The 21,154-nt window shown below is 39.0% G+C and overlaps 1 protein-coding gene across 9 annotated transcripts in view; it reads right to left on the bottom strand.

The window, feature by feature from the left end:
• Nucleotides 1-21,154, bottom strand: part of HIPK2 (homeodomain interacting protein kinase 2) — a 215,376-nt gene that overhangs the window by 72,318 nt on the left and 121,904 nt on the right. For all 9 annotated transcript variants that reach the window (XM_043966155.1, XM_043966158.1, XM_043966156.1 and 6 more), the window contains exons 3-6: nt 4,982-5,105; nt 4,489-4,608; nt 4,136-4,222; nt 2,458-2,642 (exon numbers count right to left, since the gene is read on the bottom strand). In XM_043966155.1, the coding sequence (XP_043822090.1) occupies nt 2,458-2,642; nt 4,136-4,222; nt 4,489-4,608; nt 4,982-5,105 (516 nt within the window). The remainder of the gene's footprint in view (nt 1-2,457; nt 2,643-4,135; nt 4,223-4,488; nt 4,609-4,981; nt 5,106-21,154) is intronic.

The following is a 21,154-nucleotide window of genomic DNA, read 5'->3' as shown; positions in this document are numbered from 1 at the left end:
CAGAATTTCAGCTTCAAATCAAAATTTCCTACTTCTCTGTCTAAGCAAAGGCTATAGATTAGCAATAGTAAAAATTCTTTAGATCAAGGAAAGGAAACAAAATTTCCACATAGGTAAAGAAAATATATAGCATATACGAGCTAATGAGTGGATCTAGTTAGAATTTTATCATATTTTTAAAAAATATTTTAAATAATCCTCTCACCCAAAGGTTCTTAAACTATTTTGTGTCATGGATTGTTTTGGCAGTTTGAATGTTTTTAAGTGATAAAATAAAATACATAGGATTTCAAAGGAAAAAAAATATGACTATTGAAATATAAAAAAACCCAAGATCATGAACCCCATGTTAAGACCCTTTGCTCTAGCCCATACTTCTGTTCTCCATTTGCAGGCCTTACTAGGTTTTATGCACATAAACGCAATGTTAAGCCCCTTAAGAGCAGAAACCACATTTCTTCCTTCTTTTGTATATATACCCCACAGTGCCTAGCACATTATGGAAACTCCCTGATTTGTCAACACTTTCATACAACTGGCCAGTGGGCCATGACTTCCACTCTGCTCCTGAGGCCATTCTCTGACTTTCACTCCAGAGAAGCAAGAGGTCCTGGGGCTGACTGTCATGTGAGGTCTGGTCCAGGAAGTTGCTTGACCAACATCTTTTCTACAGCCTTTATTTCCCCTCAGGAGTATTGCACATGCTCACACCAGTCAGGCACTTGCTTACTTATACATAAACATCTGCTTTTAACTTCTTTCTCTTTCTCCCTCCCTCTTTTTCTCTTCATTTCATTAATAAGTTAAAAATAAAAAAGAAAGAAACCCTAATCATGTCTGAGCTGAGGGCTTTGTCTCTTTTTTGAGGAAATTGAGGCCCTTATTCACGAGGTCCCTTGTCACTCCTCAATATTCCTTGACATCTTCTTTCACTAGGTTCCTTTCCCCTAAGCTCTGATACTGAGGTGGCCTTTCTCCTTGCCAAAGCCGACCTCTTTGCACATGCCTTTTATCTCACCCTCTCGTGTCCTCTCCAGCGTCTCCCCTTCAGTCATCTCCACTATTCAACTTTACCTATCATGATTTCTGCCCTTTTGCTTTCAAACAAACCCAAGGCACTGCTACCTATAAACCTTCACTAGACCTTACTCTATCCTCATATCATTGTTGTCTCTCTCTCCTTCCTTTTTCAGTTGAATTCCTACAAAACGCTGTTTACAATCATTGCCTTCTCATCCTCATCTTTCACATAACTGGCAAAGTGATTTGCTATAAGCTTGGATCTGGTCACATCACTAGTTTACTCAGTAAACTCCAATGGTTTCCTATTGCTTATAGAATAAAATACAAACTCCCCTTTCTGGGGCGGGGGGTGGGGAGGGAGTTAAGGGGCTTGTCCCCAAGCAAATAACTAATCCTGAGGGTAGGAAAAGCCTCAGAGCTGGAAGAGACTTTGAGTTCATGTGGCCCAGGTTCCTGCCTTCAGGCCGGTGAATGTACAAGTCATCTAGGACACATGGGTTCTTCAAATTCTCTTGATATGACAAACCTTTCCAGTACCTCATCCCAGCATCTTGTCACCATCACAATTAAGAAAGTCTTCCTTTATAATCACCAAAGTTTTTCTGGCTTTAGTTTAAGTCCATATCTTCTTGTGTTAATCTTGCATGGAAACAGAAAACTGCTCGGCCAATTCTTTAAAGACTCATGTCCTCCTTATATTCCTATATAAAGGTACAGTGCTTATACTGCAGTGTTGCTTATATGAGTCCTATTCAGATGCTTTAGAATCTTTAAATGACATTGAAGGAAGTGATCAAATCCTTATTATTATGATTTAACATGCTTAGAATATCCAGGTTTATGGGACTGGTTATTTACATAAGCTGCTATCCAAGCATCTTGTTTTAATCCTGTGGCTCAGTAAAACAGACCTTAGCCTCAGTTCAAATAATCAAGTCAGACATGACCCAGTTGATCACTGAGATGTGTATAGCTAAGCTGAAATGTCCTTCTGTCAACTTTAACTTGCTAAGGAAGCATGCTCTCTTGTAGCTGTTGCCATGAGACTTAACCTGTACAACACTTCCCTTCCCAAGCTAGCTGATCAAGGTTAGTTAGGAGTCAGGGCCAACGTTGAGAATTCAGGCCATGTCAGATATGGCCACGTTAGTGCTAATGGGGATCAATCAATCAATAAGCTTTTATTAAGCACCTATAATGTGTCAGGCACTGTGGTGGTATCTACTGAGCCTGGGTCCATTTTAGGGGGGGCTAGAATGGCTCTACCACTTAGTATTTAAAGTGTACTTTGGGGATACTGCCATTGCGGACACAAGCCTTCAAAAATGGTTCCCCAGTGTTTAGAAGGGCCTGATAGTTCATCTCATCTCGACTATCTCCGATTTTCTCACTGTTCTCTCTTTTAAGCTGTTATAATACAGCAAGGAGGCTTACTGTGTGCTATGGGGAAAATCAAGCAAGTGTGTCATGGTGACAAAGGGATGGTTCAGGGTTTCGATGGGTGTGACCCTCTTATCTGCATCGATGGTCAGCATCTTCTTCAGCAGGTCTATGAATTCTCGCCGGTCGGCCTTCTCCACTAACATGTCACTCCCTTCCAGATCTGTGGTCATATTTACCTAGAGGGAGATCAGGATAAGTCACAGTATGTTCTGCTTCAGCCCAAGCTCACCCCACAACTCAGCAGCCTCCATCCTGCCTTTCAGTGGGCTAGGGAGCAACTCCTCATAGCATTTTTTTTTGGGGGGGGGAGCAATGAGAGTTAAGAGACTTGCCCAGGGTCACAAAGCTAGTAAGTGTCAAGGGTCTGAGACTGGATTTGAACTCAGGCCCTCCTGAATCCAGGGCTGGTGCTTTATCCACTGCGCCACCTAGCTCTCCCCCTCCCCCCGCCCCCATAGCGTTTCTTAGCTAGTCTGACTGCTCCAGATGTGTATTAGGACTTGGCAGTAGAGGTATGAGGACAAAAAGGGGAGGGCTCAAAGGACCCATCAGACACCAGAAGATGGTATCAGGGAGTATGAGTTGATCAATGTTTTGACCCCTTAAAGTGAAGCAAAGTTATTTGTTATTCTTCTTTATAAAAAATTAATGACAACTGAGCATAAGAAGTTAGAAAAAATAAGACAGGAAAAGTTAGCCTATGAAAATCTTTGGAAGAAAAACTGACATGTTTTTATTATTGCCCCATAGAAGAAATCAGATACTGAATGACACCTTTGATGTTTTTTTTTTGGTGTAACAAGGTTTATTTCAGGGCCAGAATTCTTTCTATTCTGAAAACGTCTTCCCTGGAATGATCTCTGGCCAACATGGGCAGGGGTCAGAGTTCCATATTTGTAGTCTACATTTGTGCTGACTGAGATTCTTATTCTTTATGGCACGCTCTATTTTCTTAAGCTGTCTTTTGACTATTTTCTGTTAATCCATCCTAACACTGCTTCAAAGTAAAAATATAGCAGCTTCCTTAAAATCTTTGCTAATCCTGGTTATTAAAGGAAGAGGCTTTCAAAGTGTTTATTGGTCTATACATTCCCATCCCTACATGGCTTTAATATAAACTTCTGTTCCCATTAAAAACTGGTGTAGGTTTTTTTTTGGCACGATTCTAGACTAATTTTTCACACTTAAACTTTAAGAAGTTAGCAGTTTGTACTTATGATGAAGATAATTGATTCTTTCAGACCCCAAAAGTGACTTACTTCTTCCTCTATGTCTGGGATATCTAAATTTACTGATATGACTAAATTCTTCGAAAGGAAATATCAGCAGGATGGACTATTATTAATCTCACAAAATGATTTCTTTACCAAAAACTGCTTGTAACAAAAAGTATCATACTTTTAAGATACTTCGCAGGCCCCAGTGGTAATCTTACCAAAGTTGGTTAGGGCCCATGTATATCTTATACCCATGTTCAAAGTAATTCAGGGCCAAATGACAGGATTGCGAGGCTTGTGGAGTTCTACCAGGCATTTTTCATTCTATCTGTCAAAGAACTTGGCATTCTTTTATTTATTTAAAAAAAAATTTTTTTTTGAACTTGGCATTCTTTAAGTCCTCTTGTCCCTGGGTAATCAAAGGGCTTCCACGACTTACCCATGAAGCTTACCTGTGCCATGTCATCCAAGCAGTTAAAAATGTACTTCCTTGCTTCCTTTGACTTAATCCCCGTCTCTGCCTCATGATCATCTGGTGTCTGGTCAAAACAAGTAAAAGCTGACTGGTTATCTGAATTCCTCCCAAATCAGCATGACTAATAAGTACATTTAGCAATTCTGATCTATGTTCCCTTCCCTATATTTGAAAGAAAACCTTTCAAAGGCCTTCAATTTTGCAAACTTCATCAAAACCTCACCTAGTGAAAAGCCTCTAGGTTTCAAAATGATCTCTACTAATCAGACTGCTTCCTTCTTTCAAGATTAATCTGCCAGATGAAGAGGAATTTCAGCATTCTCTTCTTACCTTTAGCCTCCACAAAGGATAAGGTGAGTCTGTATCACGGTTGAAAAACCTTGTTGTCTTTGTTCCTGCACTTAATAAATATTCTGCTGGCAAACCTTGTGTTTGTGAAATATAGCGAATCTGTGAAAGGAGAAATAGGTAAGAATATCATTGACCAAAAAAAAAAAAAAAAAGGATATCATTGACTTTCTGTTGGGTTAGTGCCTTCAGGGGATTTGAAGACAACAAAAATTACAATTTTATATGCAAAAACAAAAAGAAAAGATAATGGAGAAGGGGGGGAAAGAGCAGGAAACAAAGAATGGAAATATTAAGAAAAATAATGTTTGGGCCCTAAAAGTTGGGGCTGAAACAGCTATTAAAAAAACCCCCAAATGTCTATGAATATGTTGTATAAAATGTAAAATTCTAATCTACCACATATTCTTTTTACAAGAGGAGAGAATGGAAATTAAATGGAGATTTGTCAAATATCTGGATTAACTTGACTCACCTGATCATACTCTGATGCTCCTGGGTATAAAGGCCAACCCAAAAATAGCTCAGCAATGACACAGCCCAAGGACCACATGTCAATTGCCTCACAAAAAGGTAAACCAAGGATAATTTCAGGGGCTCTGAAAAGAACAGAAGAAACTACTTAGCAATTCTAAAACACAAGTGAATATTAATTTCTTTTTCTTTTTTTTTTGCGGGGCAATGAGGGTTAAGTGACTTGCCCGGGGTCACACAGCTAGTAAGTGTCAAGTGTCTAAGGCCGGATTTGAACTCAGGCCCTTCTGAATCCAGGGCTGGTGCTTTATCCACTGTGCCACCTAGTTGCTCCACAAGTGGATATTCATGATTGAACTATGCATCATCTGTAAAAATGACAGACAGTGGGGCAGCTAGGTGGCGCAGTGGATAGGGCACCGGCCCTGGATTCAGGAGGACCTGAGTTCAAATCTGGCCTCAGACACTTAACACTTAACTAGCTGTGTGACCCTAGGCAAGTCACTTAACCCCAATTGCCTCACCAAAAAAAAAAAAAAGGTATATAAAAAAAAATGACAGACAGCACTGAGTGCAAAGCATTTTACATCCGTATGGCCTTTCATCCTAATAACATATATTGATCATATTACCTTGATGACCCTTATAATAACTTCATGATGTAGGTATTGCAGGTAGTTTTATGCCCATATTACAGATGAGGGTATTTTTTATAATGGGTTCACTTTCTATATGAAGGTTGATGCTAATGATCCATCCAAAAGAATGCCATGGAAGGCTGACTGGTTTCTTCAGTAACCAGTAGAACACATTTGTGAGAAGAGTTCATGTAGCTGGTGATCTCAGAATACAACCAAATCAACTGACCGATTCAAGGATCAAACCTGTCGCTTTAACATTATCAGTCCTATACTCTAATCAAATGAGTTCACATTCTTAGAAACATTCTGGCAAATACTTTCTCGTTTGATTAGTGATTCTATTAGTATGGGTATGCCTTTCACCACTGCAGACTACAGTCCCTCTATACAGTAACAGACAAACACATTTGGAGTTGCTGTAGCCAAAAAAGATTTGTTCCTGATAGCTGTATTTTGCCTCTTTTTGTATTCTTAGTGCATAGCACAGTACCTGGCACAGAAAAGGTACTTAATAAATGTCTATGGATTGACTGATAGCCAACCTTCTTATTAATGAGCTCTCCTCAATTTAGCCAGGTTATACAGATAAGCTTTAGCCCATCCATGTAGCCAGTACTTTCAGATTATCTCCTCTCTATCCCTAAGAATATTAGCATGACTGGGGGAAAAAAAAAACAAAACCCAAATTAAAAACTAAAATTTGCTTTTGAAAAATGAAAGTGTGCCTAAAGTCTCTCAAAAAGTGACCCAGTCACTTTACTATTTTGAAATTCCTTAACCTATGCTTTGTTTTCTTCACATATTTCTCATCTTGTAAATTTATGAATCTGGTACATATATAACCTATATAAAATGGCTTACCATCGTCTTAGGGAGAGAGGGAGAATTTTGGAACTAAAAATTTTATAAAGATGAATGTCAAAGATTGTCTTTATTGGAAAAATAAAAATACTATTAAAAATAAATTCATAAATCTTATAAAAGGGGTTTATCTGTTAAAAGTACATATCATTGTGAAGAGGTAAGTGATATCTTCTTCCTTTTCTGTTTCTTTTTTTGTTCTCTCTCTCCATCTTTAAATAATAAAATAAAACAATATTAATCTCAGCTTTCATTTCCTAATTCCTCCCCCATTTAAAACTGCCCCCCTCCAAATCTTTCTGAGTAGATTATCTCCCATTACTGAACTCTTCTAGAAGAATAAACTACAAAAACAAAAATCCTCTCTTAGTCTTGTGATTCACTACTTAGTTCTGCATAATAAGCTTCCCAAAAGGTATTGTCATTTCTTTAAAGCCATCCCTACAGCCATTCTGGTAGTAGTATTGTACTGTTTGATGTAAAGGTATATACGATGGCTTAGGATACTCGTGAAAACAATTCTTAACCAGGTTTGCCTTAGTTTGGTTTAGTATAAAATTTTAGATTGTTTACAAGGTCCATCTTTTACAATGAAAGAGCACTTAAACTCCCAATCAATTAATTTCATTAAGTTGTATCAAACTCTTTCTGTACCCACCACATTCCCTACTTGGCCCCTCCTTGCAGAATCTGGCTATTCACACTGGGGGACCAGTTCTAGTCTGAAGCATGAATTATAGAAGAAGTAACTATCTTAAAAGGATCTTTATCTAGCTCCATTTTCCCTGATGTGGTCCCCTCTTCTCCTACTCCACAGACCTAGGGCTGTGTATCTTGGCAGAAAGAATGCTGGATTTGAAGTCTGGAAAGACCTAGGTTTGAATCCTGCTCTGATAGGTAAGCTTTTGTCCCTTCTTGTCCAAAGTAAGCTCTACACCTTTTCCCAGCCATCTTCATACTATGCTGCCTACCCTCCATTATCCTCATCTTCCTCCCAGTGTAACCTTGAAAGATATTGATAAAACTATTAATAATAATAGAGCCAGTTCCTCAGGCTTGGAATAAGGATTAAATGAGATGATGAACGTAAAAGACTTTGCAAACCTGAAAGCACTACCTGAAAGCTATTATTGCTTTGTCCAGACCCTTTGCCTAGGCTACTGACCCCTTGTTCCCTAATAGGTTATCTTAAGTTCTTGATCTTTTCTGCTTGACCTGCAGGAGTCTGAACTTTTCCTAGCCCAGCTGACTTTCTTGAACTTAATACTTTATCTGCCTAAACTCATGTCATCTTCCACCTCTTAGGCTGTTGTTGACTTTTTTTGGCAGGATTTTTGGCCCCCATGATTTAGGATACTTGACAGATTTTTTTTCCTGCCGAACAACTCTCAGGCCAGTTCTGAATAAACTGACTTCAGGAGATGTACAGTCTTGTCTGGGGACGTGAGATACAGTGGGGAAACATTTAAATGGCAGCAGTAGGACTATTAACTCATTTATAGAGCACTTTTTGAAGCTTCGAAAATACTTTCCTCACAACAACCCTTGAGGTAGCTTGTGCAATATTATTTGTATTTTACAGATGAGGAAACAGAGAGAGGTTAAATGACATATCTTAGGCAATGCATTTATAAAGTATAGGAGTCAGGATTGGTTTGTCTTCCTACTCTATACATTATTATCCAACCCTAAGGTGTATCAGAGAAGGGAAGAGACTGCTGTGGACTGAGGTGGTTCAAGGAGGAGGAAGGGATTAAGTTGGATTTTTAATGACCAGTAAGATCTCTAATGTCGGGTAGAAATAAGACAGGAAGAATATAAACAGAAGTAGTAAAGTACAAAAGTAAAAACCATACATAGTTCACCTGCTTAAATTTATATTCTAGGGTAGGTGAGCATATTTACTAGCCAATTCTTTTTTTTTTTTTTTTTGGGCGAGGCAATTGGGGTTAAGTGACCTGCCCAGGGTCACACGGCTAGTAAGTGTCAAGTATCTGAGGTCACATTTGAACTCAGGGACTCCTGAATCCAGGGCCAGTGCTCTACCCACTGCGCCACCTAGCGGCCCCTACTAGCCAATTCTTTTTTTTTTTTTTTTTACAGGGCAATGGGAGTTAAATGACTTGCCCAGGGTCACACAGCTAGTAAGTGTTAAGTGTCTGAAGCCGGATTTGAACTCAGGGACTCCTGAATCCAGGGTCAGTGCTCTATCCACTGTGCCACCTAGCTGCTCCTACTAGCCAATTCTTAAGGCTAGTATTACCCTTTGAAGAAGCTTGGCTTTTTCAAATATAGTATAATAAATCTGGGTCCAGTCTCATTAGTATCCATGTGGATGGGAGAGTAGACACTGACTTTATACATCACTTTAATTCCCTCAGATGGTTGGAAGCCGCCTTTTGTGTTTCTTCCTGATGCAAACCTTCCTCAGTTCACTCAATCTCTGCATCTCCATGTTCTCCTCTGTAAAATGAGAGGGCCAGGAATAACCTCCAAGGTTCCTCCCAGTTTTAAATGTGTGACCCTATATTCCTTTTTGGCCCATCCTCTAAGTTGGTTCCTGGTGGAGGGATGTTCATGTGCAGAACAGAGATGACTGACAAGTCCTCAGCCCTATGAATGATCATTACTTTTCTGGCTCAGGTGATTGGATCCAACTCACTTGCCCCAGTTCTCTCTGGCTTACGACTCAGGCATCCTCATAATACCCAAACTATTTAAAACATACATTGACACCAAAGGATGACGAGGACCCCTTTTGCCTTACAGGTTCATCATATATACACAGCATGATACTGAAATATCACACTGCTCAAAAGAGAACAAACAAATGTCACCTCTCAATACATTAAGGCTGAAGCATTTATCTCTGCTGGCTGTGTTGACAGCTCTCATACATGCAGTTCACAGAGTAACTAGAGTGGAATCCTCTCACAACAGATGTTGGGAACTAACAACTGACTTTTAAGATCATCCCACTGGAACAAGTTTTTATAGGATGTTTTTGTTGTTTCAAGGACATGATTTGAGCTATAATGTCCAAATCTGTTTTATTGCTTAATGTTCACTCAATGCTAATGTCCTGCAGATAAAAAGAAGTAGTATGCCACTCATGCTTTCAAGAAGCTTGCTGTCTAGGAGGGCTGATAGCTGGATAGCTCAAAAAAAAATTCTTCCATTTAGAGCTAAAATTTGTCCCTCTCTAACTTTTACCCATTGGGTCTAGTTCTGTCTTCTGAAGTAACAGATCTACCTGGGAAAGATTTATTGGGTGAAAGCAAATAGGCACAATACTGCTAGTGTTACTCTATCTGATCATAGCAACAGAGGCAATAAAACAGTCTGGGTTGCAGACCTCATGCTGCAATCCTCACTCGCACAAGAACTCCCTGGCCAATGATGAGATCTGAGTAAATATCCTACTTCCTTTCATGTCACATTAATAAAAGTGGTATAAGACTCAACAGCAATCTTTAACTTGGTAATACACCTGGAACATTAATGGACAAGAGCTGAATTTACCACAAGTGGATATTTAGAAGAACATTATTTAACTTTTCCAAAATTAAGTAAGATATACCACCTTTTTCTGCTCTGTTTTACTAGATTAGGAAATTAAAGAAGGTCACATAAATAATGTAATTTGAACTGCATAAAAAGAAACCTGCTACTTTCTCTTAAGAGTGGTCTGTCATCATTGTTATTAGGAATTCTGGGATTGAGCTGTGATGGGAAATCCCTTTCCCCAAAACAGAGATGACTGGGAAAAAAAAGTCCAATTTGCCTAGGCAGAGGTGGTCAAACTGGAGAAGTGGGGTGTTAGTCATACTGACATTCAGTCTATTGTCTGTATCACAAAATCAGAGAAACCCTAGAACTGTGGATGTGAACTCTGTGCCCCTTATGCAGGTCATGAAAGTGAAGCTATCTAGGACCAGTGAGGACCCAGTAGAGACAGGAAGAATAAGGAAAAGTCTGTTTTTAGATAAACCGTTTTAGAAAAGAACTGGATATGAGGTGTGATGATTGATGAAAGATGTAGAAATGCATGGGGGTACCAGATAAGTATACTAACCCACCAGAAGCAATTCAAATAAGAAAGGCTGGAAAGAATGCACAAGGTTGGGGCTGTGTATTTAAGAAAGACTGGTTAGTTGAAAGAAATCTATGACTAAGGTGTAGAAACATGGAAGCTGCATGGTTGAGGTTCTGGTGGTTGTGTACAGAAAGGACCTTATTACTTCACAAACCAAGCAAATTGGGAGAAATATTTTTCTAACTTGGACTAGAATCTCTAGAAGTACTGAAGGGTGGACTAATAAGGAAGGGCAAGATGACCCAAGATGTGGGTGAGATTAGAAGAGTCTGCTAACCATCCTGGGAAGAGGCTGATTCATGTGCTGGCAGCCTTGGTACTGAATAGCTTACAAAATACTTTTCTAAATAGGCAATGCACGTATTGGTACAGCGTAGATGAGAAAACGGAAGCACCCGGTGCTGATGTGATTTGTCCACTATCACACAGCTAAGTTAGAGAGTCAGATCTTCTGACTCTGAGTTCACTGTTCTTCCCCACTGCACCATGCTGACTCACTGGCCTGTTAACCTGTGCTGAGATCAAGTGAATATTGGGGCTGTACTTAGAGTTACCTAACTTAATAAGTTTGAGCTCCTTATTTCAACACAGTGTCATGGGCCAGCTAGGTGGCGCAGTGGATAGAGCACTGGCCCTGGAGTCAGGAGTACCTGAGTTTGAATCTGCCTCAGACACTTAACACTTACTAGCTGTGTGACCCTGGGCAAGTCACTTAACCCCAATTGCCTCACTAAAAAAAAAAAAAATTAAAAATCAACACAGTGTCATGTCAAAATGGTTTTCTGATTAAGGATCTGATGAGGCATGTAGTGCACTGAACATTGAAGAGGAGCAGATGGAATAAAGGGGAAAGTTTTGAAACCAAAGGCATGGTCTTTGGAGAACCTTTGTTTGCAATTTTGGCAGAGACAAAGTGTATTCTGTTTAGGAAAAACCCCAACAACTTTTGGTGACAGCCCATTTCAAAGTAGAAAAAATGCATGGGATTGGGAAGAAAGTATTCTTATCTTAATTTGTCTTCTCAAACTGTGAGTGTACAAGAGATTGACAGAGGGGGGAAATAATTGAGGAAACAGCAATGACTTCACATCTGCCTCAAGCAGTCTCATAACCAGGTAGTTACAAAGCAGGCAGAGTTCTATCTTCACTCAGTACTGCTCCCTTCCTTTTAATCATGTCCGAGGTTTTGGGCGCATCACAAGCAGGATCCTCCTCTCTCACAATCACTATCCTTGTTATGACTTTGGGGAAGTGTGGCTTTCCTCAATTGTCATAACTTCGCTCCTGCTCTTCTTTTGCTCTTCCTTTCCCTAGGTGAATCGATCCCATCTCCAGACTTGCTCATGATCTTTAGCCCAACCTCCTACCAGAGACCTCATCTTCAGCTGCCCACCTGGAAGTCCCTCTGTCACTCATAGTTGGCCTTTACAAAACAGGAACTAATATTGTCAACTGACAATATGTTTTACTCTCCCTGTGTCCCAGTTTTTGTTAGGGGTGCCACCATCCTTAATTTGTTCCTGCTTAAAACTCTCCTCGTATGGGGTACAGCTAGGTGGTGCAGTGGATAAAGCACCGGCCCTGGATTCAAGAGGACCTGAGTTCAAATCTGGCCTCAGATACTTGACAGTTACTAGCTGTGTGACCCTGGGCAAGTCCCTTAACCTTACTGCCCTGCCAAAAAACTAAACCAAAACAAACCAAAACAAAACCAAAACAAACAAACCCCTCCCCATATCAAAGTGTAGAATCTCTGATTTCAGAGCCTAGAGGTTACCTAGCCCAATCTCCTCAGCTGACAAATGAGGGTAAGGTTTGAAGGGGTGATTTGTTCAAGACACACAGTTAGTTCGTCTTCTGACCCCAGTTCTGAGCTCTTTCTAATGTTCCATGCTGCCTCAGTCATGAAATCAGGGGGTTTTCGTCAACACGTCTCTGCTATCCATCCCTTCCTCTCCATTGCCGATTTCCTTGGTTTTGTCTTCCCCTCTTAGAATATGAGCCCCTTAAGAAAAGGAGGGACTATCTTGTTTTTGTATCCCCAGCCAATTAGTTCCTATGTACAACCATTCAGGTCAGTCTTTCTGGAAGTAGATCAGGTTCGTCTGGGCCTGTTAGATAAGGGAAAGTCTTATATCTGAGTCTTTTGGAGGTCTCTTCATTTCCCAGCAGGCTGTACTCCTCTGGAATTCTTCACTGGGCCCCAGAAACCTCTTCATTCTGGAAGATCACTTCAGTCTGGAATTCTCACCTCAGAAGTTCCTTCTGCCTTGATTCCACTCCCCTTCCCCTCAGATTGGAGGGGTCCTCTCAGAACGTTCACTTAAAGAAGATGCCCTAGCCAGCCATCTCTTTATTGCCCACCAGGCTACTTGATGTTAGGTCGTTTTTCAGTTGTGTCATGACTCATTTGGGGTTTTCTTGGCAAAGTCACAGGAGTAATTTGAAATGTGCTTCTCCAGCTCATTGTGCAGATGAAGAACTGAGGCAAACAGGGTCACACAAATGGGAAGTGTCTGAGGCTGGATTTGAACTCAGGATGATGAGTCACCTAGCTGCCACCAGCATACACTCTGAAATTCTCCACCATGCCCCACTCCTGCCCCCCCCCTTTTGTAGCTCTTTTTCTATTTTCTCCATTAGTATGTAAGTTCCTCCAGGACAAAGACTGCTTTTCTTTTTCTAGCTGTGTTCTCAGCACTCGGCAAAGTGCCTGGCACAAAGTAAGTGCTTAACGCTTGCTTGCTGACTGACCGACCGACTGACTGACTGACTGACTTGTTGGGCTAAGTATATAACCTGTGCTTTCCTCCCCATAGGAATTATACAAATTTGGGGAATGGGTAGATGGAGAGAGAACAGAACAAAGATTCTAGTCTTCTGCATATTGCTATAGGCTTTCTGGGAGGGGCTATGGGGTTTAAGTGGCTTGCCCAGGTCACACAGCTAGTAAGTGTCAAGTGTCTGAGGTCGGATTTGAACTCAGGTCCTTCTGACTCCAGGGCCGGTGCTTTATCCATTGCGCCACCTAGCCGCCCTGCCACTATTCTTTTTTTTTTTTTTTTTGGTGAGGCAATTGGGGTTAAGTGACTTGCCCAGGGGTCACACAGCTAGTAAGTGCTAAGTGTCTGAGGCTGGATTTGAACTCGGGTCCTCCTGACTCAGGGCCGGCGCTCTCCCCAACTGCGCCCCCTAGCTGCCCCTGACTGACTTGCTGAATGGGCTTCCTAGTGGGAGTATAATTGGGAGGCAAAGGGAAAAGAGGAAATTTATTCTGCTCCTCTCCCCATCAGTGTTTCTGTCAGGAAAGGGAAGAGAGGGATTATCTCGTGAATAGGCAAAGATAGGAAATTAATGCTGGAAGGACATTAGAGTGGGGGGAAGGGCATAAGCATTTATAAAGCTCCCGCTATATGCCAGGCCCTGCGCTAAGTGCTCTGCAGATCTCCTCTGGCCCTTGCAACAACTCTGAGGTAAGTGTGTTGATTATTATTCCCATTTTGCAGTTGAAGAAACTGAAGGTAAACCAAGGTAAATGTAGGTATTTGAGGCAGGATTTTAACTCAGGCTCTCTTGAGAAAGAAGTGAAGCGGACTTGCCCAAAGTAAGTTAGCCGTACCTTCTGATTATGAAAATAAAGATGTGTAGACACCACTGTGTACACACGAGTTCAATAACAAACCTTCAACCATGTTCTCCTGTACTGTCTGCCTTAAGCAAGAATGTGAACAGGTGAGGTAGAAGGGAGTTCTGCTTAACTTGAGAAGGGCTAGAAAACAACAGCCTTGAGTTGGGAAGAATAACACAGCTGTGCTGGTGAGAGATTGAAGACAAAAACTCCAGAGGGGAATTCTTTCTAATTGTCTTGGTTGGTTTTTGTCTTCTTTGCTAAGTTCTGTTTCTAAAACGGAGGCCTGGAATTAGTTTATTAAATAGCTTTTCACAGAAGTCTGTCAGTTCTGGGAAACTTTATAGTCATCATTACTGTTCCACTAATCATTAACCATTCATGTCTTGGTAACCGCAGACATGATATGGACTTCACTCAGGCTTCCTTGGTCACTCTGCTTTGCCTGAGATGGATCTCAATCAAATGAATTACATAATAAAAGGGTGGCTCTGAGGTATGGTCAAGGAACAAGGTAAACATTCTTCTAAGGTATTCCTTGAAATTCCCCTTCCCAGCTTCACAAACAAATATTATCAGATGGAAGATTACTCATAAGCCCATTTATTTGATCCCAGCTCTTTTTTTTTTTTTTTTTTTTTTGATGTGTGTGTGAGGTTACTGGGGTTAAGTGACTTGCTCAGGGTCACACAGCTAGTAAGTGTCAAGTGTCTGAGGTCAGATTTGAATTCAGGTACTCCTGAATCCAGGGCCAGTGCTTTATCCACTGTGCCACCTAGCTGCCCCCTTCCCACCTGCTTTTAAAAAAATGGACAAGGTGCATCTTCTAAAACTAGAATATAAAAGCTGGAAATGGGGTTAAAACAGCAAGCTGTCCCACTCTCAAATGTTTTTTGTTTCACAAACCAACCCACACTACACATTTAAGTTTGTCAAGGCTTTGTAAATAGGGGCTGGTGAAGTTATGGCTCAGTCAGTCAAAATTTCTTCCCAGTCAGCACAGAGCCAATCTCACCTAGAAAAGCAATTATTGTGATGAGACAAAAACCTCAAGGCTCATTTGGGCCATCAATGTTGCTCTAGCACTATTCTTTTTTTTTACATATAAGGTATTTTATTTTTTCCGTTACATGTAAAGATAGTTCTCAACTTTTGTTTCTACAAGCTTTACAATTTCAGATTTTTCTCCCTCCCTCCCCTCCCTCCCCTCCCTCCCCCCTCCCCTAGACAGCAGGTAATCTGATATAGCTCTAGCACTATTCTTAAAAGTCCTAGGGGCCTCTGGCAAAATCTGAGTTTACATACTGGCAAAGACTGTCTTTCTACCAATGGTTTCAACTGGAGAAAACTACACTGAACCTAGCATGTTAAATATTAGATGAGGCAGCACAAAACTGATCTAGGGTGTAAATAACTTTCTGGCAGAAACTTTTGAAAGTTGCTCCTATTCTTTTAAGATATCACACATACCATGATGCAATGAAGCAGTAATGCACAAGTATACCTAAATAATGTTACCTCAATGTAATTTCACAAGAGTATTGTTTTTCAATAAGATTATTAATTCATCAAAAAATCTTATTGTGTAAAGTAACAGAATGCCAGCAATATTCTTCCTATGAAACTAACTGCCCCTCTAATGTCTCATGGAACCAATTAGTGATGTAAAATGGGTTAAAAAATTAATGTTTATGCAATTTGTAGTGGAAATGATCTGGTACCATATCCTTATCATAGACCCCTCTATTTCTGTAAACAAAAATCTGCATGACTCAATCATTTGTTCAATGCTTCCTTGTTGACATATTGTTGATGGAATTCACGTGGATGTCACCCATTGATGGCCTTTTGATTCCACTCTTGGGTCTTAGCCATTTCACAGGCTCTATCCAGAAGGAAAATAATTTATTATTGTTATCATGAATATTCTTCCACCACATGACGAACTCCAATATCCTTTAAAAGGTGGCTATTTAGCCTTTGTTTGAATATACCCATTGTAGAGAACTTACTGTTTATTTAACAAGGTAGCCCATTATATTGTGAGACAATTTAAGCTGTGAGAGGTATTTTTTTGTGGGCAGGATAGAGGCGAAGGCTCATTAATGTCATACATGGGAACCAAAACAATCCTCAGTTTCTTTTGTAATAGGAATGATAGGACAATAAGTTATAGAAAGAACATTGGATTGGAAGTCAAGACAAATGGGTTTGAGTCACAGCTTTCTGCTACTTTTGGTTATTTTGGACTTGGATAATCCCCAAAGTCCCATGCCAGTGTTTATTCTATGATCCTGATTTTCCTGCTCCTTGGGTTTTAGGAAAAAATAATTCAATAAGCATTTATTAAGTAACAGTTATGTTCTTGGTATTGTCATTTGTGGGACACAAATTAAAAGAGAAACTATAATTTCTGACTGTAGGTGGTTTACAACTAATTCTTCAAAAAATTTTTCTATTAATTGTGGTCTTTAGGAAGAAAAAACATGAAGATTATTCATGTTATAACATGACGCATGCATGTTCACAAGTATAACATTCTTGAATGGGACAGAAAAGGTTCCTCAAAAGGAACCTTAATAAATCAAACCTTGTAAAATACATTCGTAAATGAGAAAAAAGTACTATAGTAGATTCTTCAAAGAATTATCAGTTGAGTCATTTCTTAATGAATGAAATTTGACATTTAGAAGTGAATAGAAGGCTATAGGGTCTCATCCAATTGGGGAATTCTTAGGTTTCATTGAATTGTTGGGGGCTTATGATCTAATAATGGCAGATCACAGAAGAATAACCGACTCAGTTGGAAAAGTAATTCATTATCTGTCAAAAGATATTCAGAATGCTTTCAATATTGTTAGTACCAGTAGAGTCACAAATAAATTAACTGAAGTTTAAACTGCTAAATAATACAGTCTACAAATGGTAAGCCATACTCTAGATGCACCTTATAAAAATTTCAATAATATTAAGATAGATCACTTGTGTTTGTGAAAAACCAACAAAAACCTTGTAGTCAATTAAAAAATATATACTTTTTTTGTTAACGTGAGGGACTCTCTTAAATGTATTAAGTTATTTTATATATTATCTGGCCATTGAATGTAGGCTCATGATTTATTTAATACTTCAAATATCTGTAGGTTGTATTAGAATGGTTATTCTCTTTACCACCAGAAACCTTCTATGGTTTAGCAGCTGGACTTTGACAACAGCTGAAAGTTCATGGCCCTGACACAAACTCAATGACAAGCTTTTCCAAACTTTGTCAGATTGGTCCTCAGATAACAGTCTCGTCCATCTGTCATTGGGCCTATACTTCACATCAACAGAATGAATATGAAAGGTCAGAACAGCTTTTGTTATGTCCACAATCTGAAAGTATAATTTCAGATGCCATAATTCAACTAGTTGATACTGCAAAAGAAACTTAGGATGCTTCATATTTCCTTCTTGAGAAATCAAATAGCAAAATATGGTGGTATTGCCTCTGAATTTCCAACAACTGAGAATCAACAAACAATTTTTGAGAAACTTAGCCAAGCTGAAATAACATCTTAAAATATCATTTTTCATCTACTATTTGAAACTGTGAATCAAGCTGAAGCCAGAAAAGTACAAGATTTTTATTCTTAAACAAGGTCTTACAACTAGAAGAAAATGAGTTGAAATGGCATGTCAAACAATAATGGAAGATTATAATGGCAATGTTAGACAAATTATATTAAGTCAAAAATTGGTTGTTCTATGGAAGAAAGATTTTTAATACAGAAAAGCAGCATTGGTAAACTTAATGCCTTGCTGTTATTGAATTTTCTCAGAAAAAAAGAGAAAATGATATCTTATCCAATATTATGATTATTCTGTACCTGTCTTAACTATTCCAGGTATCATAAATCCTGCTAAACTACTTCAGTAAGCCAATTAAGAACTATCTAAGAGCACATATTTATGGAGAAAGACTAAACTTGTTTGTTCTATTTTCTGTCCAATGAGAACTTAAAAAAATATTACTGATGAAATTTTCAGTAAATGAGCATCACAAAAACCTGGATGCTCAGTGCTACAAATTAGATCTGCTGGCAGCACAATCCAATGGAAAACACTGTTGGATATGAAATCAAGAGAACCTGGCTTTGAACCCAGGCTTGCTCATTTACTCTCTATGTGACCTTGGGCAAGTCATTCTCCTTATCTTAAAATAGTGGCATTAGACTAGATGGCCTCTGAGATTCCTTCCAGCTCTTGATCACAGGATACTACAAAGCCACAGCAAAATGTGCTACCTTAGACAGAAAATTCTGTCACTATGTATTCAAACAAAAAATTATAGCAACAAATCAATTCATGTAGACAGTCTTAGTACTATATAAAGTACTACTGGCTCACAGATGCCCATGGCTGCAGTATGTCTGCAAAAAAGAGGGCATCTCTAAAACAGCATTTGCACAATGGCCCTCCAAAGTATCCCAACACAGAATATACGCAGAATGGGAATTGATCAGGAAACGCTTCTTGCCAAAGGTGAAGTTTAAGTCAAATATAAAAGGAAATAATGTACAAGTGGATGATTTAACTTTTATATTTGTGTCCCCAGGGCCTACTATAGTGTCTGATTTACTGAAGATGCTTAATAAGTGACTGCTGATTGATGGATTTATGGAGAGGGGAAAAGGGAATACTTAAGATAGGACAGAGGTGGCAAAACCAAAGGGAAAGTACTGGGAATTTAAAAGATTTTATTGCTATATATGATGACATATTGTTATCTTCACACATTAACAATATATGTTAATAATGAAATTCATCTGAAGGAAAAAAGGTAATTTTTTTTAAAGAATAATTTTTTAAAGTGGCAGGGAACCTAAAAGTAAGTGTTCACACGATGCTAAACAGTCATAATCATCACAACTATTTAGTACCTGTTTGAAAAGATTACAGAGGTAATCAATCAGGCATACAACACCTAGAAGTAAATAATCATAGTAACATAATATCTAATAAACCACAGACCCTAACCCTTAAAGTAAGGATTCATTATTTAACAAAAACTACTGGAAAAATTGGAAAACAATCTTCCAAAAATTAGACAAAGACCAACATCTTACACAAAGAGAAATATGAAAACAAGCTCCAAATGGAAAAATAAATTATAAATAAAAAAGTCATTTAAGAAAATATCATAAACAAATTAGCAGAGGAAAGAAGAAAATACCATTCAAAACTATGGGTAGGGGGATATTTCATGGCCAAACAAGGGATAAGAAGGATCACAGAAGATAAAATTAAGAGAATTTTGGTTACATAAAATTGAAAAGTTTTTGTACAAACAGTACCAATGAAGTCAAAATTAGAAGGGAAGTAGTTAATGGGGCAGGGGGAAGCAACTTTACAGCAGTTTCTCAAATAAAGATCTTACACCTATGATATATAAAGAATTGAATCAAATTTATAAGACCAAGAACCATTTCCCAATAGAAAAAAAGTTCAAGTATATGAGTAGGCAATTTTCAAGAAAAGAAAGGCAAGCTAGCAAAATCATATAAAAATATGTTCCACATTACTAATAGAGAAATGCAAATTAAAACAATTCTGGGGTTCAACTTCCTACACAGCAGATTGGCTAAGATTGAAAATAAGAAAATGACAATTTTTTGAGGGACTGAGGGAAAACTGGGACTTTAATGGACTGTTGGTGGAGCTGTGAATTGGTCTCGTCATTCTGGAAAGTGATTTATAGTTATGCTCCAAAAGTTACTAAACTGTGCCTATGCTTTGACCCAGTGAGACCACTAATGAGGTTTATACCACAAAAAGATCAATGAGGAAAAAGACCCATATGTACAGAAAGCATTTGTAACAGCTCTTTTTTTTTTCAATGATAAAAAACTAGATACTAAAGGGAATGCTCCAGTTAGGGAATTGTTGAATAAATTATGGGATATAAATGTAATGGACTATTTGTGCATTTAAGAAAATGAAGAAAGGCCATTTTCAGAGAAACCTGGGAAGACTTGTATGAATTTCTGTAGAATGAAGTGAGCAGACTCAAGAGAACAATTTACACAATAAAAACATTGTAAAGACAAACAACTTTGAAAGATTTATGAATTCTAATCAATGCAATTACCAATCACAATTCCTAAAGACTGGTAATAAAGCATGTTACATGCCCCTCCTGACAAAGAGATGATGGACTCAAACTGCAGAATAAGACATACATCTTTGGGGGACAGCCAATGTAGGAACTTGTTCTGCTTGATTATGCATATGTTACAAAGGTTTTGTTTTTGTTTGCTTTTTTTCAGTGGGAGGGAGAGCCAGAAGGTAGAAGAGGATGAGAGATAATCGCTTTAAAAAAAAAAAGAAGGGAAAGGGAAAGGGAAAGGGAAAGGGAAAGGGAAAGGGAAAGGGAAAGGGAAAGGGAAAGGGAAAGGGAAAGGGAAAGGGAAAGGGAAAGGGAAAGGGAAAGGGAAAGGGAAAGGGAAAAGGAAAGGGAAAGGGAAAGGGAAAGGGAAAGGGAAAGGGAAAGGGAAAGGGAAAGGGAAAGGGAAGGGAAGGGAAGGGAAGGGAAGGGAAGGGAAGGGAAGGGAAGGGAAGGGAAGGGAAGGGAAGGGAAGGGAAGGGAAGGGAAGGGAAGGGAAGGAAAGGAAAGGAGGGCCATTGAAGCATTTTTAAGGTATAGAAGAGATCAAAGGGAAGGCTAGAAGGAATCAGAAAAAGGCAAGGACAGCTTTAAAAGACACACAGTGGATTTATAAATGCATAAAAAGAAAATCCAGCTGTACATTAGAGAGATTTGCAGTTTCATGTACAACCTTTCAGTGTTCTAATCAGTATATAGAAATGTTCATTTCAGTTTGTGTTTGTTAACCTCAGAATCCACATACACACTCACACACACACACACACACACACACACACACAAACACACACACACTTTATCTT

Source organism: Dromiciops gliroides, chromosome 5, assembly GCF_019393635.1.
Source record: "Dromiciops gliroides isolate mDroGli1 chromosome 5, mDroGli1.pri, whole genome shotgun sequence".
NCBI classification, from domain to species: Eukaryota; Metazoa; Chordata; class Mammalia; order Microbiotheria; family Microbiotheriidae; genus Dromiciops; species Dromiciops gliroides.
Note: the sequence above shows the minus strand (reverse complement) of the source record. Positions and strands in the feature narration are given on the sequence as shown.